This window comes from Squalius cephalus, assembly GCF_949319135.1.
Source record: "Squalius cephalus genome assembly, chromosome: 4".
Lineage (NCBI taxonomy): Eukaryota > Metazoa > Chordata > Actinopteri > Cypriniformes > Leuciscidae > Squalius > Squalius cephalus.
Window position 1 is genome coordinate 16,207,498 of NC_137125.1, and position 27,754 is coordinate 16,235,251.

At 37.9% G+C, this 27,754-nt stretch overlaps 3 protein-coding genes across 3 annotated transcripts in view; 1 reads left to right on the top strand and 2 right to left on the bottom strand.

Annotated features, from left to right (window-relative positions):
* Positions 1–27,754, top strand: part of LOC307157334 (uncharacterized protein) — a 180,643-nt gene that overhangs the window by 94,708 nt on the left and 58,181 nt on the right. The window lies entirely within an intron of this gene.
* LOC307157330 (uncharacterized protein) overlaps positions 1,038–27,754 on the bottom strand; it is a 599,307-nt gene continuing 572,590 nt past the window's right edge. Inside the window, exons 1-3 of the mRNA XM_079869209.1 lie at positions 8,896–8,963; positions 8,169–8,289; positions 1,038–1,978 (exon numbers count right to left, since the gene is read on the bottom strand). Coding sequence (XP_079725335.1) covers positions 1,155–1,978; positions 8,169–8,289 — 945 coding nt within the window. The 5' untranslated portion in view covers positions 8,896–8,963 and the 3' untranslated portion in view covers positions 1,038–1,154. Of the gene's footprint in view, positions 1,979–8,168; positions 8,290–8,895 lie in introns of the transcript that reaches the window.
* On the bottom strand, positions 13,923–21,063 carry LOC307157363 (tripartite motif-containing protein 16-like). The gene is made up of 4 exons (XM_079869257.1): positions 20,393–21,063; positions 17,356–17,512; positions 17,155–17,202; positions 13,923–16,922 (listed from the first exon to the last, which is right to left on the bottom strand). The coding sequence occupies exons 1-4, from the start codon at positions 20,963–20,965 to the stop codon at positions 16,384–16,386; spliced, it is 1,317 nt and encodes a 438-aa protein (XP_079725383.1). The 5' UTR covers positions 20,966–21,063; the 3' UTR covers positions 13,923–16,383.

Genomic DNA, 27,754 nt, shown 5'->3' on the forward strand with positions numbered 1-27,754 from the left:
GATACCATGGTTATATATATATATATATAACCATGGTATCCCTGCTGGGTGTCTTCTTAGCAGCATAAAAAAGCAGCTTCTTATATATATATATATATAAAAAAATATATATAATATTGTAGTAGTTATAAATTATTTATTTATTTCAGTTTTATTTTAAATTTGCAAGGCTCCAGATTAACATTTGAGGGCAGCAATTTTATTCATAACGTCAAAATAATAATTCAAAAGCAAAAAGATTAAAAAATAAATATTTGGGAGTGGAAATGGCAGCCACCTACTAGTTACAGGTAATTTAATGTCTTTTGTATTTTTTAAATGAGTGTCAGTTTAACTACATCTTAAATGGGGGTAATTAAAGGATGAACAAATAATGTTTTTGTCATCACATTAAAAATAACATTTAATAATGATATTTGAGTTTTGAAGTGCTGGAATAAGATTTTTGACATACTTGAAAGCATTTTACTATTCCTGCCAAACTTCCATGGTTACAGTTAGTGTTACTACATTAAATCCATGATGAATGTTTCTGATTTGTTGACTTAAAGCCTATAACTAATTAATTCACGGCACAATGTTTCTCCTCGTTTATAGTCAGCGCTGTTTGATCTAATAAAGATCTACGGTTAATAACGGAGAAATTGTAATGCTTCTAAATCTCGCAGCTTTGTTATTGCTTCTGTGGCAAATTCAAATGCTTTCTTTACTGGATATCTTAGCGCTGTGTACTGTAACAGTGTCGCTTGATCAAGATGGCTGCCACTGACACTGGTCCAAATTCATAAATGCAAATGGTCCGTTAAGCACAATGAGCACAACGTTAAGCACGCTTTAACTATGTTTGCCATTTGATGTTGGGCAACGTTGTGGTGGTCACAAAATTTGGGTTATTTACTTCTCTGGACATTAATTGGGAATTCGGCCCTCTAAGGTGATATAGTACCAAAACAAAAATCAGCACATTATACAGTCTCTCAAACATAAGGAGTTTCCTGTCTGTAAAACTCATTCCACACCTTTTGTTTTATTTTTTTAACCTTTATTTATCCAGGTAAACTGTTTGAGAACCACTTCTCATTTACAAACACGACCTGACAACGTTGATCAAACGTTCACACTGATCACACTGATGACATACAAAAACAGTTCACTCATAAGTGAGAACTCATATGGTACTCAAGAGCTACTTTACACCCAAAAATTCTTCCACAATGACCACATGTACACAGCTTCTCTCCAGTGTGAGTTCTCATGTGCCGGTTAAGGATTCCTTTTCGGCTGAAATTTTTTCCACACTGTTGGCAGGTGAACAGTCTTTCTTGAGTGTGAATTCTCATGTGGTCATTAAGGTTTGCTTTTCGGTTGAAACTTCTACCACACTGTTGGCAGATGTAAGGTTGCTCTCCAGTGTGAACTTTAAGATGAACTTTAAGATTTCCAATTTGAGTGAAACTCTTTCCACACTGTTGACATGTGAAAGGCTTCTCTCCAGTGTGAATTCTCATGTGTCTGTTAAGGCTTACTTTTTCAGCAAAAATCTTTCCACACTGTTGGCAGGTACGGCGCTTCTCTCCAGTGTGAATTTTCATGTGGACTTTAAATTTTTCATGTTGATCGAAACTCTTTCCACACTGTTGGCAGGTGTAAGGCTTCCCTCTAGTGTGAATGATCATGTGGACATTTAGGTTTCCATGTTGATTGAAACTCCTTCCACATTGAGGACATTTGTAAGGTTTCTCTCCAGTGTGAATCCTCATGTGCCTGTTAAGGCTTCCTTTTAGAGTGAATCTGTTTCCACACTGTTGGCAGGTGAAATTACTTCTAGTTCCTGTCTTTTGAGTCATATTTCGTGAGGAAGTCTTTTCAGCTTGTGAGCAAGCTTTTTCTTCAGTCATGAAATCATGATGATTCTCATATTGATCTTTCTCATCAATTTCATTCAGTACTTCAGTCTCCTCTTTCAGCACCATCAGGTCTAAGGCAAAAAGAGACGATGCAAATAAACACCAGTTTAATGGCACAAAGCAACAGACAACAAAACATTTAAACATGTAAAGAGTCAAAACTAACATACAACTAGATCCTATACCCAGGGCCGTCACACCTGCGGAAAAAGGGGAAAGAGTGCATAGGACCTAGAGACTTATGGGGGGACATTGATATCATGTACATAACAATGTCCTTTGAAATACTTGAGGAGCGCCTTCTTTTTACCCCTAAACTGAAAAAGACTGAAAAACAACTTCACTCCGATCAAAGTACATCAGACTTTGATGACTACAGCACCACACAGCATCTTCTCAATAAAGAATCCTGCTGAAGATACACCAGATTCTTCTGGGCCCAGTTGTTCAAAAACTTCAAAGCAAAATTGGACTGGATCACCCTGATCGAGATACACACTTTTTCATATTACCAAATCCGGATTACTAGTGCTCTAAATGGAATCACATTTCACAGTTTTTACATTTTTTTGGTAACACTTTATATTACGACCCGCAAACAGCTGCGTAAGTAAACCGAAATTACAGTGTACGTTTCTGTAATTATAGTGTACTTCCGTGTAGGTATAAGGGAACAATATGTTAAGTTTTGGGTAATAAAGGGGTAACAAGCAGATATACAAGCAAATTATTTATAATGTAATTATTTAAAAAATAACAGGTACCTATTCTGTTAATATATTCCAGGCAAAAATTGTACGTCTGTTGTACTACTGTCTACATTTCTGGCAAAATATGTTCTTGTGCAATGTAGTTACAGGGTAATTTTGACATCTGTGGGTTGTAAATTAAACTTTACAACCCACAACTTTACAAACCATACAGCCATATATAAATATATATATATATATATATATATGGCTGTATGTAAGCACAGTATGATAAAAATTGAATCTGAAACAATTTTATAAACAGCTGATTTCGAAAAACATTGGCAATGCTATTTATTGGCTTTTCTTACTAAACTACTTAACGTTAAGCCAAAAAAATTAGTTTCTGCTATGATTTTAATTTAGAACGTACCATGTACTTACCTCATCACATTGTATTGCAATGACACTTAAATGTCAGGGCAAATATACTGTGTAATTAAAAAAAAATTTAATTTTTTTTTATAAGAGTACCTTTCTCTGTAATTACTGTGCAAATAGTGTTGTTTCGTATTGTTACATAGTAAGTAGTGTTTGTTACCCGTTTCAACTGTGTATTTACAGGGTAAGTGTAACTCCTGCGGGCTGTAAATTAAAGTGACGCTTGTTACCCCCTTGTTCTGTGTAGTTACAGGGTAAGTGTAACTCCTGCGGGCTGTCAATTAAAGTGGCGCTTGTTACCCCCTTGTTCTGTGTAGTTACAGGGTAAGTGTAACTCCTGCGGGCTGTAAATTAAAGTGACGCTTGTTACCCCCTTGTTCTGTGTAGTTACAGGGTAAGTGTAACTCCTGCGGGCTGTCAATTAAAGTGGCGCTTGTTACCCCCTTGTTCTGTGTAGTTACAGGGTAAGTGTAACTCCTGCGGGCTGTCAATTAAAGTGGCGCTTGTTACCCCCTTGTTCTGTGTAGTTACAGGGTAAGTGTAACTCCTGCGGGCTGTAAATTAAAGTGGAGCTTGTTACCCCCATGATCTGTGTAGTTACAGGGTAAGTGCAGTAAATATACAATAAAGGATCCCATTTAATTTCTGACTTTTATTTTACAAAAAAAATTCAAAACACTTTTTCATCTTAATAAAACATTGTCTTTTCTACAGTATACTCAGACAACTAAATAACAGGTCTCCAAAGTTTTCAGTACCGGCTATAAAACAACCTGTCCCTTAGACCCCAATCCCCTCCCACCTTCCACAGGAGATCTCACCAACATCTCTACCTGCTCTGACTCACATCATCAACACAGCCTGCATTAAAGCAGGTTTGGGTAAACCCACCGCTCAAAAAAACAACACTCAATCCTACTGCAGTCGATTACTACAGACCAGTCTTTCTTCTTCATTTTATGTCAAAAAGATTTGTGTTCAATCAGCACTGTTTTTCTCTGACAGAATAGCCTACTTGACAACTAGACTGGCTTCAATAGCAGACACTCCACAGAGACCGCACTGCTAATCGTTGCTGAAACATTGATGAAAAAAAATTGACAAATGTCTTGAATTATGCTGCCTTCATGTGCTATCAGAAATTTCCTACTTCCCACTTCTAAAGTCGTGATTATGAGCTCATCACATTCAAATTTTGACATGAGAGGGCATTCATATCCAATTTTTTAACTGAGAAACTAGTATTTATGATAATTCCGTTAGCACGCGAAGGCAGCAATAAAACAGGGCTTTATTGGGTTGAATTAGGGTTTATTAGGGTTGAAGCTAAACTCTGCAGGGCTGTGACTCTCCAATAACTCAGGGCTTGTTTACACTACACCGTTTTTAACTAAAAACATAAAACTTTTTATGCGTTTAATTGTTGGTTTACACGACAACAGCATTTTGGGTGCATGAAAACGCAAACTTTTGAAAACAACAAAAACGTGAATCTCTGAAGACGATGCGACCTGCACATGCGTATTACGTGTTCTGCCGTACAGCCTAGCAGCAGAATGCAGCGTTTTTAGTCTTTTGCGCAGATCCATGAGAATGGGGATCGTTTTAACAATGGTGTCGTCCTTACGTGGAAAACTCAGGAAAACTTCTTCGATTTAATTATATCGTTGTTGTGTAAACGTACCCTGAGTTTGACACCCCTGAAATAAAACATCTGAACATTGAACGATTTCAGAAACAAATCATGAATCATTAAAGAGGAACTATTATGCAAAATTCCCTTTCACATGGTGTTTAAAGGCATCTTAGCAAAAATTCATTCACTCCTTTTTTTATTCCTAGCCTGACTACGTCAGACTTCGTACTTCCGCTCAATTTCATTTCGCTTCTGTACTCAGTCTGAGATAGCGACCGTTTTCCCCGTTTTCCTCCAGCCTGAAAACAGCCGGCCAAACAACGAACAGAGGGCGGGCTGAGAGCCGTGACGTAGACGCTGATTGTACCGTGGATGCATAGATTTACTTCACATAATCTGCAAAAGTCGTTCACAGCCATGTTCACTCCGGTATTTCGCTCGATGGTTTTGTTTTCGCATCATACATGTGTTTACAGTGGAAGTTAGATGCGGCTGAGCATGCGCACAAGCATAACACACGCCATAACCAAACGTTATGTGATTGGCTTACGGGTAACTAATGATTTTAAACTTCAGACAAATAGTCATATTTCATAAATAATTAGTTAATCATTTATTAATCACTTGTAAATGACTTGTAACGGAATTTACAAAACATACATAAAATGTTAGTATATCACTTGCTAATCTTTTATAAATGTTTTGTAAATTATTAGTTCATTATAAGGGCAATTCCAGCGTTATGGACGTGACATTTGCAGTCAAAACTTGAAATATAAATTCTCCGAAAATGCATTTAATACCAATACATTGTTAACGTCTGTTTATATACCCATACTCCCTTAATAAAGGAGCCCAGACATTAGAAAAATATCAGTCTACGCATGCGTTTTATATTTAATATGAGGGAAATACACATGCGTTACGGACGTGACCAAAAAAATCTCTAACTTTTTGTTGCCAAAATATTTTTTAGTAATTCTGTGAATTTCACTGCGCAAACCAAAAGTAATAGTAACCACCGAATGAAGAAGGGTTGGCTCTCCACAGAACATAAAATAATCATTTTATGTTATTTTTCGTTTTCGCATTTATGAGGAAAAAACAATGTTACGGACGTGACAGTTCTCCGTTACGGACGTGACCGCTCTGAAAGCGGCACTAAAATACTGCTTTAAAACGTTCACAGAGACCTCAAACAGGCATTTAAAACACCAAATATTAAGGATTGGTATTATAAGCAAAAATAATATTCGATGTTTGTTCGAAAATCGTACCTCTCCCCCAACATGCTCACCGGTAAGACGGCGTTCACTCAAATCCCGCTCCAACATTACATTTGAGTAGGCATTTAGTCTCATATTAATGTTTAAATAAAATAATTGTATTTTTTATTTCATATGTTGATTATATGAAAGGATAACAGCATGAGTAAGATCATAAGATGCAAATATATCGGATACAGTATATCAGCGGGCAGACATAATTTTGACCAATTCTTTATTTTATTTATTTATTTATTTATTTTTTTTGTAGAAAGCTTTTCTTTAATGTGAATTTCGTTTTGTATAAATTGTATCTTAATTTTAATCAATGTTTCATCAACCAATTGCCTGGATTTTTTTAAATAAGAAGAAAATAGGCTATAGCAGACAATATAATCAGGACACGGAGGCGCCGTCGCGTGAAGTGGAGCGCGCCTCATAAATGAACCGAAACTCCGCGGATAATGTAGGCTACTTGCCTCACATACCTGAGAAATATATCTATAGGACGTCTGAAATGTCTACTTTTAAACTACTTTTAAGTCGTGAGTCAAAATGATTGCAATATCACTGTTATTTTGTCAGCTTGATCGTGGGATTATGATGAATATTCATGTTTTAACCAAGAGGGAAAAACACGACATCCCGAAGGAAGTGTCCTATGGCTATAAGACACATGCTCTTCTTTAAGTTGTACTGTATCATATACTACCTTCTGATATTCATATTTCGTCCTGTAACTGGCAGAGGAAGAGAAGATCCGTTCATGTGCGCTTTATCCGCCACGCACTGAGGCGCTATATACAGAAATATACCACGCCGTATTAAAGAGCGGTCTCTATTGTTTACATTTTGTTATAAAATAGACTGAATTTGAAAGTTGAGACATTTTTTCATATTAAAACTAACAAAGCACAAATATTATTGCGATTATTGGATACGCACTGAATATATGGTAAGCCTGAAACCGATCACAATTGCATATGATTTGATGTGAAGCGTCCGTAACGGTCACGTCCGTAACGCATTATTATGGTGGTTCAGAGCAAAGTAGTGGAATGAAATGTCGATCCTAGTAAGCATAAACATAGTTTAGCTTTGCATATAAAGTTTCAAGTTATTTGCATTTATAATTGTTATATTATATAAACTTAATCTTTAAAACGTTACGGACGTGACAGAGCACTGAAGCGTCCAGACCTCTTTATTAAAGCCCTTATAAATTCAACAGGCAGTGCTGTTATGACCAAATTAGTATATTTATTTCTCAGGCATGCCTCCATCTTTCAGCAAAATGCTTATGTTCGAATTAAGTTTTTAAAAGGGGGGTCTTTTATACCTCTTTTGAAAGCATGAAATATGGCAGGTTGAAATAAAAAATTTAGCATTGTTGCTCACCTCATATGTGGTGGAAAAACAAGGCAATTTTCTTAATTTCTGATACAGCACATTAATACAGTATATTACAGACCTAAATGGACAACTTAAAAGGGGTTTTGATCTTTAGGTAAAAACTTTATTTTTTCATGGTAAGGATGACTTTTGCGTGGAATTGCCCATTAACTAACCACTTATAAATTACTTACAACTTAACGTTATTATAAAGTGTTACCGAAAGGGTAACCTTTAAAAAAACATAATAGGGGCGCTTTAAACCCTGCTTAAACTCTTACCTCTCATTGCCACTTGGTACCATATGTAATGTAAACGTTAATATTCTAATGTTTATTCACACAAAAATGCAAAGTGGTGCTAATTCTATTTGTTGGATTAATACATAACTTGGTGAAATTATTTCGGTGTGTATCAGTACTTTTTGAACATTTACAGCATATTAACAAAAACGTATAAATGATAACCATGATAAATTGTCACTAAAAAAGTGATATGAAATTTTCATGTTTAATCTCTACTCCCAATCCCCTCGTGCTTATTTGATTCCCAACCTGTACCAACCTGTTTATTGCTTCATTTACTACTATTTATGTTTAAGTATATAAAAATGTTAATAGAGGACTTTTGAGGACAAATATATAAAAAAAAAAGTATTTTCCCAATGTTCCCTATTCAGAAGTAGATATTGGGTTTATTGCACATATTCATTATTTTTTTAGGCTACTTCTGTTTTTATCTCTGTATGGTTATACTTTTGTACATTCACTATTTCTGTAGAGCTGGACATTTTAATAAGGATCAAATGACTTAATTCAGCTTTGAGAATGAAACCAACCTGTTTGTTCCTCAGTTTCTTCTTGTTTCACCCTTAATGTTTCTTCAATCTTCACGTCTTCAATCTCCTCCTTAATAAACTCCATCTTTAAGGCTTCACTCTCCTCTTTAATGAACGCCATCTTAAGATGAGAATAATTAAGAGTTAAAGGTCTTCAATGAACTGGTTAGACAAAAAAACAAACAAACAAAAAACACTCAAAACCAACGCTGCAAATTAATAAACACTCAATATTTAGGAATTTATGATCTACATTTGCTTTTTAATGAATCATTGATTATATTGAAATGATTACACTTTCATAAAAATATTAGCCGTTTGGTTTGTAAAGATAGCTATAACACATGGTAGTGTTTGTTCTCGTTCATTTACTCTGTTTGAGCAGCCCGTGACTCAAAGGATTCGAATCACTGAATCGTTTCGCAAAATATTTGATTCAATTGACTCGGAGTGTCGAAAAGCTCGGTTTCTCCATCGATATTTACCAGTGACTGAATTCGTGTTTATGATAAACTGATTCACGATAAAGGGGAGCTAAATGAGACGCAAGTTTACTGTTTCTCATGTGTGGAAGCGCTTTACTCACAAAAATATCATTTATTAAGATAAAACATTACAATGCTATATAGAAAATAAAATAATTTCACATCGTTATTAAAAAAGAAAGAAAGAATAAAGCATTAAACGGTTTCTATCTTTTTATACAGCTTAAATTCTTAAAACTAACCTTTATTCAGCCGAATCACAACAGATGTAGGAGCGCGGTGCAGCCTTATGACGTCATATACCCATACCAAAATAAAAGTCTTGTTCACACGCTGCTGTCTACAATTTTAGAAGTGCATAGAAATGTACTATCTAACTTTTTTTTTTTTTACCAGATAATCCCTGTATTAATAATGTAAATAGTGAAAAATGTGTGAAAACTGAAAGAGTGTGAGAATAAAGCAGAGTTCATTCATCTGTCCGAATTGAATATATAAGAGTTTTTACCAATATTAAAAATGTGGACATATGATGTTCATTTGAGTCTAAAAATAGTTGTATAATGTGTACAATAAAATATATTTCAAGAATCAGTATAAGCAAAAAAAGTAATAAAAAATCAAATCTATAAATTTTATTCATTCAATACCAAAAATTTTTGTTATAAGGCTCAGTCAAATTAAAAATGTAATATTTCACAGATTTTTTTATGAAAACGAAAGTATGTCAAGGGTCATTTGCTGCCTGTGTAGTGATTGAAATCGCTCACCAGTGAGTACAAACCTGCCAGTTCAATAAATGTCCTGTATATAAGTGATACACAAATGAAGTATTATTTCTTCATAGTTTTAATGATTTTTTCTGAAAGTATCTTGAAGATTAAATTTATAAATTCGCAAACACACAATAAAATGCACAAGTTGGGTGCTTGACAGTGGAAATAAACCCCCTCCGTATTTCAGGATTTTCTGCATGAGTTGCTCCGGGAGTTCCTTCACTGTTTCGTTCTGGTGTACATAGATTGTGATTTAATCCCAGAGCCTTGCCGAACATCGCAAACACGTTGCCAAGGTCCTCCAGAGACTTCAACCTGTGAGAGAGAGTGAGAAGGGTCTGGGACTTGGCTCACCGTCCTCTGCAGGGAGCCGTCCGGAGGCATAATCACCATGAAGTCCATAGATCCATAGCTCCCAGCTATCAAACTCGACCAAAAGGTATGGTTTTCAACCATGAACATCAGGTTACACCTACCATGCAAGAAGCTAATGGCCGTTTCACACCGCAAACGTGAGCGGCGCATATTGTTTTCGCCGTGCATGGTAATCAATTCAATCCAATCAATCAATCAATTAATCAATCCAAGTGCATTCACACTGGGAGCACTCGGTGATATGTGTATATATAAGCTTTCTTTTCCCATATGGAAAAGGTTTGCCCAAAACATCTGTGATTCTTATATGTTCCAACAGAATATTGTAAGGGACATATATGCTGCAAAAACCACATATATAAATTGCATAATATTAATGTATTTTTAATCATATATGTCATATATGTCCTACATACAACTAAAGCCATATAGATTTTCATGATGTAAAAACATAGGAAAATAATGCTAATTTAATATGAACGTCCAGCATGGATGTGTATAAAATACAGTGCAGTTTACCAATGAGTATAAGGCTGTACTTCACTCATGCTTGTTCTTATCTTGTCCTAAGTCGAGCCCTATGCCTGTAGTCAATCATACTGTATAATCAGCCTTAGATGAAACACAACATTTAAACTACACACACAAGCACACATTTTAATTACAAAATTATTTATTAGAGTGTATTCTACAAGAGACATTTGCATATTTCACATATCAATAGTTTTCATTTTAAATACAGCATCACCAGATTTCATTTTCATTTGTGACAATTTCTCTAAACTTTATCACAGTACAACTATGGTATACAACAGTTCTATTCTTAACCTACAAACATAAAACTTTCCTAAATGTCGAAGTGATTCTTATGCTTATCACTCTAAAAAATAATTCAGTGGCTAGGTAAATATCACAGTAATTAACTTTATTAATAAAATCTCTGAATATCATTTACTTGATAGTTTGAGTTGAACATACCGAAATAATTGACTAAAACTCCAACAATTAATTTTGTCTGAAATGTACAGTTGTATTTAAGGTTGAAGTTTTTCACTAAAATAATTTAGTATTTGACTAAGCAATTATTTATTTAAAATACGCTTAGCTAAAATATTTGTCAAATTTCTATCACATTATTTGGGAATGGATAATTAAACTGATCTGTTTCAAGAACCACAAATAGCCTATTACTTAAAATCAATATTATTAATTTTTAACACACATAAAATTAAATCAATTAAAACAATGCACCCCTCCCCCACCCTCTGACGACACTCAGCGGTTGAGTGTGCGCGCGCTGTTTGAGCTGTCTCTCCACTCTTCAGTCTCTCGCCAGTCTTGAGAGTTCTTCTCTTCTCAGCGTCGCTAAACTGGTGCATTTCCTCTGTGAAATTCAGGTGTGTGTATGTTTTTATGTATCTGTATAATCATTAATGTGCTTTAAATAATTTTATTTAATGCGAAAGAACATAAAGAGACGCAATGTTACTCACGAGTTAAACGAGTGTCGACTCCGCCTGCCTTTTCCCGTGATTGTAACGCCTTGCATAAAAAACACACGACTATATTCCTAAAGATAATGAATATAACTAATTTGGATGATAATGTCCTCAGAACTGTGTACTGTTTGTTTATTGGCAGGTTATGGTGTCAGTCGCGTCGCAGCATCCAGGGCGGCGGTGTAAAGTTAGAGGTTCCCCCGCAGAGGCGAGTCCGTCTCCGGCACGGTAACCAGCGCTGATCCGGTGGATATTGGATAACAGACCGGTTGATTACACTTGAATTACTTGAATGTTTAGGCCTAAATGTTTAATTTTTACTTCGAAAATGTTTGTTACATGAGTTTATATGTAGCCAATATTGTATACGTGTTAAAAATAGTATAAAATGTGCTGTATTGCTGTAGGCTACTCATCGACAATAAAGGCCAATGTCAAGTTATACCGGTGGTTGTATGGAATATTTTTACAAAGGTTTAGAGGAAATAAAAAAGTTAATATTACTGGCATATAAACACAGTTAATAGTACTCATAAATATTTGTTTCTAAATGCCCCTCTATTTTTTTTACTCAATTTTATTTGTTAATGTACCAAATGCAGTTACTCGGATCGATTTGATTTGTTTTACTTATATTTACTCAGTTAATACAGTGTATGTAATTGATTTCACTGCTTAATCTAGGCTAATCAGTATTCTAAGTGTAAAAATGTTTTACCAAAAAAATCATATTTAAAGTTTTTAGAGTGCATCACCACCAGAGTTCATGTCACATAACAAAAACATATTCCAGCCAATTTTCAACATTTTAATCACTGTTCTAGAAACATGTTTGACTCAACTTTGTTCATTTGCAATAATATGTTATGATTTGTTCACAAACAACAGGCCCAGTTCACAATTAATGTAAATACACAGTCTTACAATGTCATTGCTTTTCAACTGCTCTTTCAAATCCTGTAGGAAAATTAACAGTCTTCATAAAGGTCAGTGATACTCTGACAGTAATATTCGAACCGGGCGGCTTCTGCACTGTACAATGTAAAAATTTGCCAACTGCATACAAGTGAATCAGATGTTGGTCATCAAAACATGAAATCTGTATGAAACATATAAACAAATTACACAAAATGTGTATAAATTTTATATGACTTTAATTTGACTAGCATATGATTCAATATAAGAACTTTAAATGATTTATATATGAATTTTATATGAGTTTTATATATTTCTACTAATACTATACACATCTGCATACTTTTGTCATGTAAAACTCATAAGTCTTTTAACAGTATTCATATATAATGCAAAAATCCCCTACAAGTTGTATGTGTGCTATTTAGTATGAAAGTGGCCATAATCGGTCTGATTTTGTATAAGACATGTATGGGCCTTACATGAAACACAGAAGGTAGCCTAATTCTGGTCGATTTATGTAAGGAAGATATATGGTTGCTGTATATGAACCATGCAGTTTTTTTTCATATGGGTTAGTTTATGTAACACACAGACAGGTACATGCCCAAATCACACCCGAGTGTACGTTTTTATTAAATGTTTGCTGTCTTGTAAACATTTCTAAGTATGACTGAAAAGACAAGATCAGAGCTGTTTTCTTGGTTGTTTTTGTTGTTTACCATTTACATGCAATTGTTGTACACCTCTCCATTTGAACAAACTTCAAGACTATCAAGTTTATTAATGACCAACTTCTAAAAACAAATTTATAGTTGTCTTTGTAAAGAAATGCTCGCTTATATGTAGAGCTGCTGCAGTGACGATGTAGTTACGCTGACGCGCCGCGGTGTGAAACAGCCGTAAGTCTCAGGTACATTGGACCCTTTGAGATCAATCCAGTATCCTTCCAACTTAAGCATCCTAATCACTACTGCATTCACCCTATATTCCATGTGTCACAGCTCAAATGTTATCACTTACCTGTACCCCTCTCTTCCACAGAGCCTGGTGATAGTGACATGCCTCCCTTATCGTCAGTTGAAGAGGACGCCGAGATGGTCAACTGGAATATCTGGTAGATTGGGAGGGCTATGGTCCTTAGGAATGTTCATGGATCCCGAGAAGGGACATTCTGGACTCTGATCTACTCACTGCCTTCCACAATGCTCACCCAGAGAGACCTGCACCACGCAGCAGAAGTCGTCCACCTTGACACTGGGGTCCTCGATCCTCAGGAGCGGTCAATGGAGAGGAGGGTACTGTCACGGAAATCACCAGGCTCCACCCTCACTCAGCCACAGCGATCCCCTCTGCACCTGTTAAAAGGACCCGCTACACACACACACTTTGTCTAGTCTCGTCTAGAGCTCACCATTCCTTATCTCATTATCTGCTTCCCTCAGCTGCCTGCATATTTGCTCATTTTCAGTTTTTGCAAATAACTGGAAAAAAACTTGCTGGTCTTTCCAGTGTGTGTTTCCCTTACAGGTTCATGCTCTTAATTCATCTGGGATTAAGTGCATCTGTATTTCATTCCTTGTAATTGATGGGTTAATGGATGTGTGCTGTTTTGTCTAAGTGTATGTAATTATTGTTGAGCTCACCAGGGGAAAAAATCATACAACTAGGATGTGATGATAATAAATAAACAAATTAATAAATAACGTGATACACTTTACCTTTTATTGATAAAATAAAATTTCCAATATTTTTAATGTCATTAGGAGAATATGTCAGCTAGTGGCTATTGTAAGTTATCATCAGTCTTGCTAAAGTGGTTGGTGTTGGTCATTGTAAAAAAGTCAATAAGACCTTTTATTTCTCCATCCTATGGAAATCTAAACAGTGACAATTTTAGTACATTTGTCACGGTGTAAAAGTTTAAATTCTAACACTGATGAACACTAATGACAGAAACACAGGTGGAACAGATGATAATTAACTAGACACAGGTGATACGGATGAACTGATAGACAAAATGTGACGAGCTGACAGGTAGACAAGTCCAATGAAAACAAACTAAACAGAACACAACACAGTGACATTACTCCCCCCTCCCAGTTGGTGCATCCTCAAACTGTAGAAGGACTAACTGCGGACGGAGGGAGGGGACTCAGTAGAAGGCAGACTGCGGAGGGAGAGAGGGAGGACGAAGAGCAGGTGAGGGCAGACTGAAGGCAGGAGGGACCAGGGCGGAGCAAGCTGTGCAGGCAGCCAGGGCGGAGACAGAGGGAGGAGGTAGGGCTGACGACTCCAGGGGGCCGCAGGTGGGAGAGGAGCCCAGGGTGGAGCTGGAGAGCCGACGCATCCAGGCGACGCAGAGGATCCGGTGGGACAGCTCTGGTGACTGAGGTGCAGACGGGGACACAGATGGCCATGGTGGAGACAGAGGGAGTGAGGACCAAGGAGGAACTGAAGGGAGTGAGGAGTCCAATGGAGCCAGGGGGACAAAGGGACCCAGAGGTGAGGGAAGGTCGACAAGCGACCAAGGTGGAACCGGGGGGACGAGGGAGCCTGGCAGAACTGGTGACCAGATGGGCCACGGTGGAGCTGAGGGAGGTAGGAGCCGTTAATGGACCGTCGGGCTGAGGTGGAGACCTGGTTGCAGAAAGTTTGAGGTGGAGAACGGGATCCACGGACCAGGCTGGAGCTGTAGGCCGGCAGACCCACGGCGACTTCATCTCCCTGAAGGTGGTAGGAGGAGCTGAGGGGCTGACAGGCAGTGGTGGAAGAAGGGTTGAGGTGTAGTAGATGGGAGGAGGTGGTAGATGGGAAGCGCAGGCTCTGGCTCAGCAGGCACACTGTGTACAGTCTCGGCAGGCACGACGTGAAGATTCTCAGGCTCAGCAGGACTGGCCTCCGCAGCCATCCTGGCTGAGGGCTCAGACGGTGGCCTTCTTGGCTGAGGGCTCAGACGGTGAGGAGGTGGCCATCTTGGCTGAGGGCTCAAGCAGTGAGGTGGCCTGATTGAGGCCCGACACTTTCCAGACACCGGAGAACGGTTTCCCTCCAGTTCAGTCCCGTGGTGTCAGGGAGATCAATGGGACGGTTGAAAGTGGCCCCCGATCAGGAACAAGGTCCTCAGGCTCTCGTCGTCGAGGGTGCTGGTGACGGCAAGGCTGCAAAAGCCCAGGGCAAAGGAAAAAAGTTCTGGCTCTCCTGAGCCAACACAATCATTTTGACAATGGAAAAGGCTCCAATACAAACTTTTACTTACAATATAATTCCAATAGGCACACGCACTGACTAAGACTTATAACAGATAAAGACTGACTGAACTGAAGTAACTTAAATACTAACACTGATAAAAAACACAGAAACAAAGGTGGAACAGATGATAATTAACTAGACACAGGTGATACGGATGAACTGATAATGACTGAAGATGACACGTGACGAGATGACAGGTAGACAAGTCCAATGAAAACAAACTAAACAGAACACAACACAACAGTGACAACATTGTTGTATAAACATTGTTAGATGAGATTTAACCTGTTCATTAAATATATATTTATATTTACCTTTATTCAGGGAAGAGCATTAAATCATCATCATCATTAGGCATACACAGCAGTCATAAATCATTACATTTCAAATCTAATTTATTTTTTGAAATTTGGATCCCAAAGAAAGCCATCTTATTATTTAACATTATAAAAAAAACTAAAATATCTGTAAACAATTTAAATTTTTTTTTTTTTGCAGTGTAAATATTGTATTACATCGTATGTTATTTTTAAAGCAGAATGCACTTGATTTAGATGTTGCAATATGTAGAATACTAATAGCAAATACTAAGAAATCAATTTCACAAATAGTACAGAAGCTCATTTGCGCGATTGCATTTTAGAGGCTTTTTATTTCTATAGAAGTAACTGTACTTCTATCTACAGAGTATCAAGATCAGTCGCCATAATGCTTTTTAAACTGCCGTAAACCTTTTTAAACATGTTGAGCTCACGTCTGGATGTTAAACGCAAGCTATTCTGCAAGATATATAAGGCTGAATAAGAAAAAAAAAGTTATCAATGGCTCTGTAAATGTCAAGTAACTAAGGCAAACTGCACAATTTGCAGAAAAGATGGGTTTCCCTTATTTTGCCCTGAAGGTGGCAACCCTATCAACACAGTTTCACTGATGATTCTAAATCATCCCAAAACACAGGATCAACCCTAAACCCAGGATAGAGTGTGTGAGTGAATGTGGTCTGGACTGTGTGGATGAGGCTCATTGTGTCAGAGACGCTGTAGAAGGACAGAGTTCCTGCACTGTGATCCACATACACTCCTATTCTACTGCTGATGGGCTTTACACGGAGTTTAGTCTTTATTTTATTGTGTCTGAATGAGTATCTGGAAGGAGAGCAGATCAAACTCCAGGACTGATCATTATATCCAAACCAACACTCATTACCCTGTCCCTTCCTGCTGATGCTATTATATGACACTGATATAAACACACAGATCCCACTCCGCTCAATCTCCCAGTAACAGCGTCCACACACACTCTCTCTACACAACACCTGAGGCACATCATCAAATCTGTCTGGATGATCAGGATACGGCTGCTCTGTGCCAGTGTTAGTAATCACTCTGTTCTTCTTAGACAGACGGAGGAGTTTATTCACTGTGTTCAGATCCAGAGTGAGCTGATGGGAATCTGATGGAGATAAAAACACATCAGGAATGGTTGAATCAGAATCCAGAATCAGGAATTATCAATCTGTCAGATCTATTAATGTAGCTGAACTCTTCATGTTCAATATATCTTGTGCAAATCATCATTTACATGATCAACTATAAAACTCTTCTGTCATGTTTTCTTTCACCTTCTTCAAGAAGAACATGAACACACTCAGCGAGTTTCTCTGCTTGTTTTCTTAGTGACTTACATTGAAGGAATTCGTTCCTGGTTCTGGGAACAATGTTGGTGAATGTGACTGTGGAAATCAACAGACATGAAGAGTGTGATTATCATGTCAAGAGAAAATGATTCCTGCATCAGATCCTAAGACATTTCTAATATGATCTTCTACATGATATGAGATGATGGAGGATAATAATTTCTGAGAGCAGAATCTCCAGGACTTTACCTCTGTCAGAGATCTTGAGCTCCTCTTTGCAGAAATCCTCCAGTTTGTCTCTCAGCTGACGGACAGATTCTCTCTCGCCATCAAAAGAGGAGAGAGAACTGAAGGGATTGTCATTTACGTCTGTAGATTCAGGAGGATCTGAGAGAGACTGGAAACTCTACAGAAAACAGAAATCAAAGCTCATCATCTCCACACTTCATCAATAACCTGCACTACTGTCAGATTTGTGCGGCTCTTGATCTTTTGTAACTCTCCTCAATCCAGCACTTTAACAGCATCAGCTTCATTCTTCTCATATTCATTTTATCATGTTGAAGCCACAAGATCAAGCATTTGCCACTTAAACTACAGTATATGCGAACTTTCTAGAAAAACACTTGGATGATAAAACATCTGGCAATAACATAAATGTAACAAATCACAGTTGACATTCAGGGCTGTTTCTAGGCACAGGTGAACTAGGCGCTTGTCCAGGGTCCCAACAGCTGGAGGGGCGCTAATGAGCTGCTCAAGGACCCCATTACCACGGTAACATAATTACATTGCACTTAAGCAAACATTCACCACATGCTAAGTACATTTAAACTCAATATTAGCATAAGAAAGATATTATATTTTAGATGTATTGGAAAGACTGCAATCATAATTCTCAAAATGTAGTGTTTTGAAATTATATGTTTAAAGAATGAATGACAGTAACAGTGAAAACATTGAAAGTGATTTATTCACATGTGGAAATACAATCTAGAGTTCAGTAATACACCAACACTAAAGCCTTTGTTTTATTCACATAATAATAGGGCAAAGTTTGATAAATTCATATGAAAAGGCAATAGTATTTGATATTTTTGTTTTCATTAATTACGTTTACTTAGAATGTGAAATAGTACTACTAAACAATAATTTAATATATGCTTGGATTTGGGCTCATTTAAGTTTTACTAAAAAGTAATAAGCTACTGTTGCATTATTGAAAGTGAAGAAACCATACTGTTAAAATAAATAATATAACATTTCTCATTTTATTCTGTCGATTTATTTATTTTTCATTGAATACACTGTGTGTGTCTAGAGATTGGCATTATTTAAAGGTGCAATGTGTAATATTTAGGAGGATCTGTTGACAGAAATGCAATATCATATACATAACTATGTTTTCAGTGGTGCTATGGAAGCGTTATGTTTTTATTACCTTAGAACAAGCCATTTCTTTCTACATACAGCGCATGTCCCCTAACATTGAAATGCGCCGACATGTTTCTACAGTGGCCCTAAACTGACAAACGTGTTGCGTCACAATGTTGTTTTTCGAGCAAAGAACCTAGCTAAAGTCAGCGAATAACTGACACTGACACAATGATGAACAAGTAACAATAATATTCACAATAACATTGTTTTACTGAATAATTAAATAAACCTAATTTCTTAATTTATCTTTGAAAAGAAACCTTATTGCTTAACTGGCTACTCTCTGCTGTCTCAGACGATGACATAATTTCCTGTCGGCCACAGTAACTTCTGTTGGTTGCAATTCACAGCCTCACTGGATGCCGCTAAAATTACACAGTGCAACTTTAAAAGCACACTGAAATAATTTTGACATTGGAGTGAAACAGGGCTATATTCGAATATTCGTTCTGTGGGTTGGTATTCAGTTTTCAATTTTTGGATTCGAATTTTCTTTTTTTAGCGCAATTTTCCACCGGACACTTGTTAACTCATGATTTCTGTTCTGTGCGTCTGTGCGCACCAATCTTGCACTTCTATCTACTCCTCAACCAGACCACCTAGAGACTTCGGGTTTTCGGCATTATGTTAAGGAAGGTCTAATCTCGGGAACGCACAAAAAAAAATCCAGGATTTACTATCTCTTAGTGTTGTGATCCCATGAGGTGAGAAAATTGCGCTAAAACACTCACCGAGTTTTTATTACTTGTTTTGTGTGTTTTTTGCACACCTGGCATCCTCCTCAAAATGGTTCTCATTTACACTTGAATATGTTTATACTATAAAATCTGGCGATATACAATACTCTTTTTTTTATTACACGGCTTGGGTGAATTCTAATGTAGAATGCGGTCTGTTATTTCTTGATAACTGCTAAGTATAACACACCGTTGCCATGAAAAACAGAGCGTTGCTATGGATGCAGGATTCTAACCGTAGAGAGTAATGGACTATTTTCTTAAGGGGAAGCAATACAATTGTTTTTAAATCAATAAACTCCTTTTTAAGTCAATATTTTGTGTCAAATTATTGATTTATTTGGTAGGTAGCCATATTGATTTATTTGGTAGGTAGCCTCCGCTTCGCGTCGGAGTCCTGATCAGCCTGTCGGGGTTGTATTCGCTATAACAACCGCCTCGTTCTACATTATCCCTTACTTATCTTATATAGCCTAGTCGTTTTTTAATAGAATGGAAAGTTGAAGGAACCCAACCTCGTTATACTTAATGAATATATTTGCTCCTTCTTAGCCTAGTAAAGTCTTCCCTGCAACTGAAGTATTCTCTGTCTATCGCACATCTGCATGAACTTGTATGGACAGAAGCGCATTCCTGAACATGGCTGAGGGATTTCACATGCCCCAGTAAAATCCCCCATGAGTGAACGTCATGATTCAGTTCATCTGGAAGATAAGACAAAAATGGCGAAGACCTCAGCTGTGTGGGAGCATTTTAAATTGAGCATCAAGTGGGGACAAGTGAGGACAACATCAAGCGAGGGCAAGACAAAGGTAGTGTGCCAAATATGTGCTTTGAAACTGCCCTACCACAACAGCAAATCAAGTTTGAAAATAAAATCACAAAATCATATTTTGTCAAACCTATAAACATATAAACTGATAACTATTTTTACAGTGCATTTTCACCATCTTTTCTGTTAAGTTAATGCAAAGCAAAAATACGCTCAGCAGTGAAAGTCCACTTGCAGTTACTGTTCACTTCTGTGACGTCTGCAGTGTGAACGATGTTACCTGATTATATAGGTGCCAATATAAACATTATTTCATCAGTGTGTAGTTTAATGTTCATACCTGTTTCTTTGTCCTCTGTGCTGCAGCTGATACAGTGTTGTGGTTTTTATGTTCATCCATCATACACAGCACACATATACACTTCTGATCAGTGCAGCAGAAAACCTCGAGGAGCTTGTCGTGTTTCTGACAGATCATCTCCTGCAGTCGTCCACTGGCATCAGTCACTTTATGTGGCTTATGTGAGTGAAATTCCTCATGACGGTCGAGATGAGTTTGACAGTAAGACTCCAGACACACCAGACAGGACTTGACGGCTTTGTGTTTTCTTCCAGTACAGACGTCACACTGCACATCTCCAGCTCCAGCGTAACAGTCAGCAGAAAGTTTAGTCTTCTTCAGTTTCTCCACCATTTCAGCCAGAATGGTGTTTTTAGCTAAAGCAGGTCTTGGCCTGAAGGTCTGTCTGCACTGAGGACAGCTGTAGACTCTCATCTTATTCTGCTGATCCCAGAAGTCTGTAATACAGATCTTACAGTAACTGTGTCCACAAGATATGGCCACTGGATCCTTCAGGAGATCCAGACACACTGAACACATGAATTCATCCTGAGTAATTCTGGCTTCTGCCATTTTACTGCATGAATACAGAGACACAAACACACAACAGCTCAACTACACCTCAGGTACTCTTTCCCTGAACTCATGTGATTCCTGTTTCCTGGTTCTGTGTTTGAGTGAAGTGTGCAAATGAAATATCTGGAAATCTTTAAAGTCACAGATCACAAAACGGTCTCAGACAGACACTCAAAGAATATAAGTTACAGAGAATCAGGGCAACATCATTAATAACCAGTGGTGGAAAGAGTACTGAAAAAACATACTCAAGTAAAAGTACCATTACATTCCAAAACATGTAGTGTGAGTAGAGTAAAAAGTAGTTGTCCAAAAAACTACTAAAAACTAAAAAAGTAGCTTATTTAAAAGTACTCCTGAGTAGTGAGTACTGAGCTGCGGATTCTACCCCTTATAATAAACACTGTACACTATAATTCATAAAGTACAAAAAAAAACATTGTACATACTGTAATTCACATTATCTTTTGTTCTTGGTCAGAAACATTGAAGAATATATATCATCCATCTTTTTAAAATGCATCAAATCAGTACACTCATCACCATTTAAATCATATTGTTTGAAAAAATTAGGTGTAAAGCCACTGAGCATGCTTGTTGCACATAAAATATCAATGTTCATAACTGTGCAAATAATTAAAAAAAAACTTTAGAAACTCGTATGATAGTTCACCATCACACACCATGAGATGGGTTAAATAGAGGGATTAAAAAATACCCAATTTCTCTCCAAAACAGTACCAGTATTTGTGTTTTGATAAAGAAATCACTAATATTCTCAGTTTACCTCACCTAATGCACTGAAAAAGGCTAAGATAGTGAGCTAACACTAATTACACTGTAATTTTATGACATTAAATATGTTACAATTTAAACGTAAATGCACATTGTTCTAGAAGGGTGGCATCATCCCTTACATTTTACACAGCTACATTTACTCAAATTGTAATGCTGATAATATAATTTGTAAGGACAATTGTGCATTAAATAGGGAAGTATATCCGGGGAAACTTTTACAAAAGAAACACACACAAACAAATGCATGTCTCTTTGTAGTCTCAGCGAAGGTGTTTTATCAGCAGCATCCACAAAAACAACAAATGTTGAACTTGAAAAATGTTTTTGCGCAAGTGCACTTGCTAAATGAAGGCGGATTGTATGAAATGGATCAATAAAAAAACGTTGTTTATTAACGAGCTGTAGTCACACACTGACAGAAATACAGTACAGTTCAAGTTAACGCCATGGTTCATAAGGTGCACTGTATACTGAATCTGGTCCTCCAATTTCAGTACAGAAGGTGTTTTCCCACAGTTTTAGAGTGTCCCCAGCGCACCTTCACAGCGTGCACCACGCGCAACGAGCTTCCGACTTCTCCAAGTGACTCCTGCATGTCAGACGCGAGGGAGAGACAGCAGTGTACAGATCGCAACGCTATGAAGTAAATGGGAGCGGGTATTCACCACATTATGAACTCCTCACTTGAGGACTGGCCCACCACCACATAAGATCTCAAAAACCACCCATCCGTGCGCTCCCCTGAATATGTATACCAACTCCTACTCCTTAAAACTACTAACGCCATGTAATGTGTAAGCAAGAATCAGTGAGAGTTGACACATTACATACTGTACTTCAAAAAAAGTGGTGTTGAATAAATTGTCAACTTACCCAATCAAAAAGGATGGACAGGTGAACTCCTTATACACTCACCTAAAGGATTATTAGGAACACCATACTAATACTGTGTTTGACCCCCTTTCGCCTTCAGAACTGCCTTAATTCTATGTGGCATTGATTCAACAAGGTGCTGAAAGCATTCTTTAGATATGTTGGCCCATATTGACAGGATAGCATCTTGCAGTTGATGGAGATTTGTGGGATGCACATCCAGGGCACGAAGCTCCCGTTCCACCACATCCCAAAGATGCTCTATTGGGTTGAGATCTGGTGACTGTGGGGACCATTTGAGTACAGTGAACTCATTGTCATGTTCAAGAAACCAATTTGAAATGATTCGAGCTTTGTGACATGGTGCATTATCCTGCTGGAAGTAGCCATCAGAGGATGGGTACATGGTGATCATAAAGGGATGGACATGGTAAGAAACAATGCTCAGGTAGGCCGTGGCATTTAAACGATGCCCAATTGGCACTAAGGGGCCTAAAGTGTGCCAAGAAAACATCCCCCACACCATTACACCACCACCACCAGCCTGCACAATGGTAACAAGGCATGATGGATCTATGTTCTCATTCTGTTTACGCCAAATTCTGACTCTACCATCTGAATGTCTCAGCAGAAATCGAGACTCATCAGACCAGGCACCATTTTTCCAGTCTTCAACTGTCCAATTTTGGTGAGCTTGTGCAAATTGTAGCCTCTTTTTCCTATTTGTAGTGGAGATGAGTTGTACCCGGTGGGGTCTTCTGCTGTTGTAGCCCATCCGCCTCAAGGTTGTGCGTGTTGTGGCTTCACAAATGCTTTGCTGCATACCTCGGTTGTAACGAGTGGTTATTTCAGTCAAAGTTGCTCTTCTATCAGCTTGAATCAGTCGGCCCATTCTCCTCTGACCTCTAGCATCAACAAGGCATTTTCGCCCACAGGACTGCCGCATACTGGATGTTTTTCCCTTTTCACACCATTCTTTATAAACCCTAGAAATGGTTGTGCGTGAAAATCCCAGTAACTGAGCAGATTGTGAAATACTCAGACCGGCCCGTCTGACACCAACAACCATGCCCACTCAAAATTGCTTAAATCACCTTTCTTTCCCATCTGACATTCAGTTTGGAGTTCAGGAGATTGTCTTGACCAGGACCACACCCCTAAATGCATTGAAGCAACTGCCATGTGATTGGTTGATTAGATAACTGCATTAATGAGAAATTGAACAAGTGTTCCTAATAATCCTTTAGGTGAGTGTAACTGTCTTTAGCATTAGATAAACTGCCAACTTACCAAGTAAAAAAGGATTCAGGTGAACTCATCCTCCAATAAAGTGATGGCATCCTGTGTGTGAGGGAGAAAGAGAGAGAAAGAAAATACACATTGTAAATGACTGATCAAATGATCAGTGCTTTCCGAAATATAGCACTGAATAAACTGTTAACTCACTTAGTCAAAATGCTTGTGAACTCCTTGGATGAACATTTAAAAACAAAAGAGCATTGTGTATGTGTGTGTGTGTGTGTGTGTGTGTGTGTGTGTGTGTGTCTGTGTGCGAGAGAAAGAGAGAGCGAGAGAGAGAGAGTAGTTATGATAAATGATTGCTTAGATGATCAGTAACTTTGAATTACTGTAAACTCACAGATTGAGCGAGAGAGGAAGAGGTTAGACAGCTGCTACATTGCAATGAATATTTTCATAATCATTTCAAAAACATCTTACCTTATTAAGCTACAAGAGCAGCTTTCTCAATAATTCACTCTTCTCAGCGACCCTATCGATGACTACGTCTGAGTCCAATGCCATGAGAATGTCTTTTCAGTGGCCATGATCATAAATGCCTCCAGTTTGTTTACTGACAAAGTGCTCCTAAGTCTGCTTTTGATGAATTTGAGTGTTGAGAACGTTCTTTCACAGGCCAAAGGGTAAGCAGGAACTTATATGTAAGCCCAAGAAGATGATACGCACCTGACAACATGTTGAACCGCCTGAGTATTTCATAGCAGCACAGTGGGCAATTTTTGGGCACAAACATTTTTGGGCACAGCTTTTATGCACAATGTCAGTCTCCTTTTCCTGTCCTATCGAAACATCCTCCGCTGTTCTGGTCTTGTACTCATCCAGATGTGACACTTTGAGCCTGTCCCGTTGTCCTGCTAAACTTTTTAGTTCTGACTGTAGATTGTCCACTGTAGCTGTGCTTGTCAAATTTGATGAGGCATTTACTTAAGTCTTGAAGTGCCTGACTATGAAGAGAAGTGGCCCTGATCTGCTGAAAATTCCTGGGGTCCAGCCAGGCCAAATCTGCAAAAAGAGTGTCATAAATCTTCTGTGAATGGCCTCAACAGCTGTATCAAGAATTGAGTGTTGTACATTGACCTCGTACGCTCTCTCTGCATCACTTAATAAGCTAATCTTGAGCCATCTCTTCAGCCCTGCTTTTTGTTTTCTTTGCTCTTTTCTGAGGCAATGCAGTCTCTACCTCAATGTCTGTTCCTTCCTCCCTTTCTTCAATGTTTTTATTTGTCCATTTCACAAACGTGTCCGCCGCTGCCTTCAACACTTGAGAAATCCCTTGCTATGCGTTTGAGGCTCTCTTGTGTGGCAATCACCATTCGATGGGCAGAGAGGATGTCCATCCTTTCTGTCTGGAGGTACTTGGAGAGTGGAATAGTTTGGTCAAATATTCGGAGGAATATCTGAGCAGTTAACCCTCTGGGGACCAAGCTGTTTTTGGGGTCCTTGAGATGTTCTGACATGCCTTGACATTTGTGCTTTTTTCAGTTATTTATAAACATGTTAATGGCAAAGGTGTAAATTCACTCTATATAGCACAAACAGGGCTACCATAATATGCGAGCAACGTGTATGTAGATGTTTGTATTTTTAAGAGAATAATGTTTATGCGTGGTTATTGGAAAAAATTAAAATGAAAGTTGCTGAATTAAGACCACAAAACACATATTAAATATGTGTCCACAAGACTTTTGACTAATGGATGTTGTCCCTTTGAGTTCTAGCTTCAAAATTATGTGAAAATAGTCTTGCTTTATCGTTCACAAAAAAAATACATTGATTTAAATGGTGTAAAACAGGTTTTGCTTGGAAAGCCAATATGCGAGGGGGAGGAGCAGTTTACACCTTAGATTACAATGTCCCACCCACTCTGCATAATTAGCCATTCATTCAGGTGTGACACTGACTGAGCCACAATGCAAGGACAAAAGATGTATTTAGAAGAAGTCTTATATTGACCATTTAAGATTTCGCTTACATCTCTCTTGTAAATATGTTTTGCTATTTTATTAAAAATGTTACAATTACAACAATAATTACAATTTCAACAATATTTCAAGTGTACTCTTTCTTTGTAAAAAAAAATTCAGTCTATGAATTTATTTTTGACAAAAATAGTATTTTTTTTGCAGTTTAATATGTTGCTTATACAAATACATTTTATTTCAACATATTCCAGTCGATTTTTACTCATCTCAGTAGGCTATAGCAAAGCAGTTTATTCTTTCACACACAGACGCGCGATTCATATTTAGGCTAAACAGTCTTTACAAATATGTCCCCTTCATTCATCTCACAGAAAGGCGAGTCATATTATAGAAATGGGATTCATCTTTTTGCGGTTTACATAGGCCTACACTAACGTTATTCCATAACGTTATTCCACACGTGAGAAAAGAAAACAGCCTACCTCACTCCTCAGCGGAATCTGCTCCTCATTTCAGGAGATATTGCTCCTCATCAGCACTGTTCTGAGGAATCTTTTCTCCATAAGGTAGGCTATGATGTCTCACTCGCGAGGAGTCGCGACGCGCTTTGTTTACAGCTGATGTGGGCGTTTCACAGCTCTGAAATAGTTCTCAGAATTTGTGTTTGAATAGCACGCGCTCTCCGGGGAGTGGTCACATTACAGTGAATTAGCTCGTAATGAGCTCGACAGGAGTCGCTCTCTTTTTATACAGATTACAGAAGCTGATAATATTTGTTTTTTATATAAATGACTTCATTTAAAAGATGCGATCTCAAGCTTTATGCCCGTGGGTCTGTTTGCCTGTTTGACTGAATTTTCGCGGAGTTATAGATCATTTTCGAACGCGTTTCAAATGGGAGTTTACTGACAGAGAGAAGGCAGAAATCGCATCATGTTAATTTTTCTTTATTTGTCAAAAAGCAAAACACTTTATTTTTATTGTGAGTATACAGAAAAAAAATAGAAACTGAACAGGATCGATTGATGTATTACACGAAAATGAAAGATCAAAATTAACAGGGCATTTAGTGTTTATTTTCATTGCTAAAAAAAAAAAAAAACGAGCAAAACGCGCAGGCGCTTTTGTGGTCCCCAGAGGGTTAACACGGTTTCATATTTAAGAAGGCCCTCATTAAAGCCTTGTGCTTTGGCACGTACAGTTGGCTTTTCATGCACCTTCTTTTCGATGGCTTCCAAGTGTGAACAATACATCGGTGAAAAGGCCATTCTCTGGCTTTCCAAAATGTCCAAAAACTTTTTTGAGTGCCTCATGTTTGGCCCACCATCTTGTCTCACCAATTGGAGAGAGGCGCCTGTGGCTTTTTTCTTGACTTTGCTTCTCCCACAAATTGACCCTCTGGTAAGACTCTCTGATGAACACCGCTAGAAGAAGTGTAAGAACTGATTTTCCTGCTAAAACAAACAAACAACATTGTCCTGTCCAAACTTCTCTCCTTCCTTATCTCTGCATCCCCCTTTCCCTCCTCCCTTCCTCTCCCCCTGAGTCAAGTCACCAAAAGTTCACTAAGAATGTCTAAATATAACATGTTTGGTATAATTTTAAATGTCTGTTAAATTTATAAAATTAAAATTTAAATGTTAAATTGCATTGCAGTCATTGGTACTATTAGAAAGATTGAGAACTTAGGAGACCTGTTCTCCTCTTTGGGTGATGTCTCTTCAAAGATATCTGATAATTCTCCTGTTATGATCCGGGTATCTTTCTCTCTGTTTTCCTCCTCTTTCACACACGCACACACACTCAGCTGATCCTTGTCATATCAGCGCTCGCGCTGCGCACACACATACGCATTCCCATTCATCTTTTCTCTCGCTCACTCTACCCACAGCTC

Excerpts from the sequence above, each read along its gene's own strand:
- LOC307157363 (XM_079869257.1), bottom strand. The coding sequence starts at position 20,965 with ATGGCAGAAGCCAGAATTACTCAGGATGAATTCATGTGTTCAGTGTGT. Across the intron at positions 17,203-17,355 it reads GCTCAAGATCTCTGACAGAG|TCACATTCACCAACATTGTT; the intron begins GTAAAGTCCTGG and ends TGATTTCCACAG. Across the intron at positions 16,923-17,154 it reads CAGGAACGAATTCCTTCAAT|ATTCCCATCAGCTCACTCTG; the intron begins GTAAGTCACTAA and ends TATCTCCATCAG.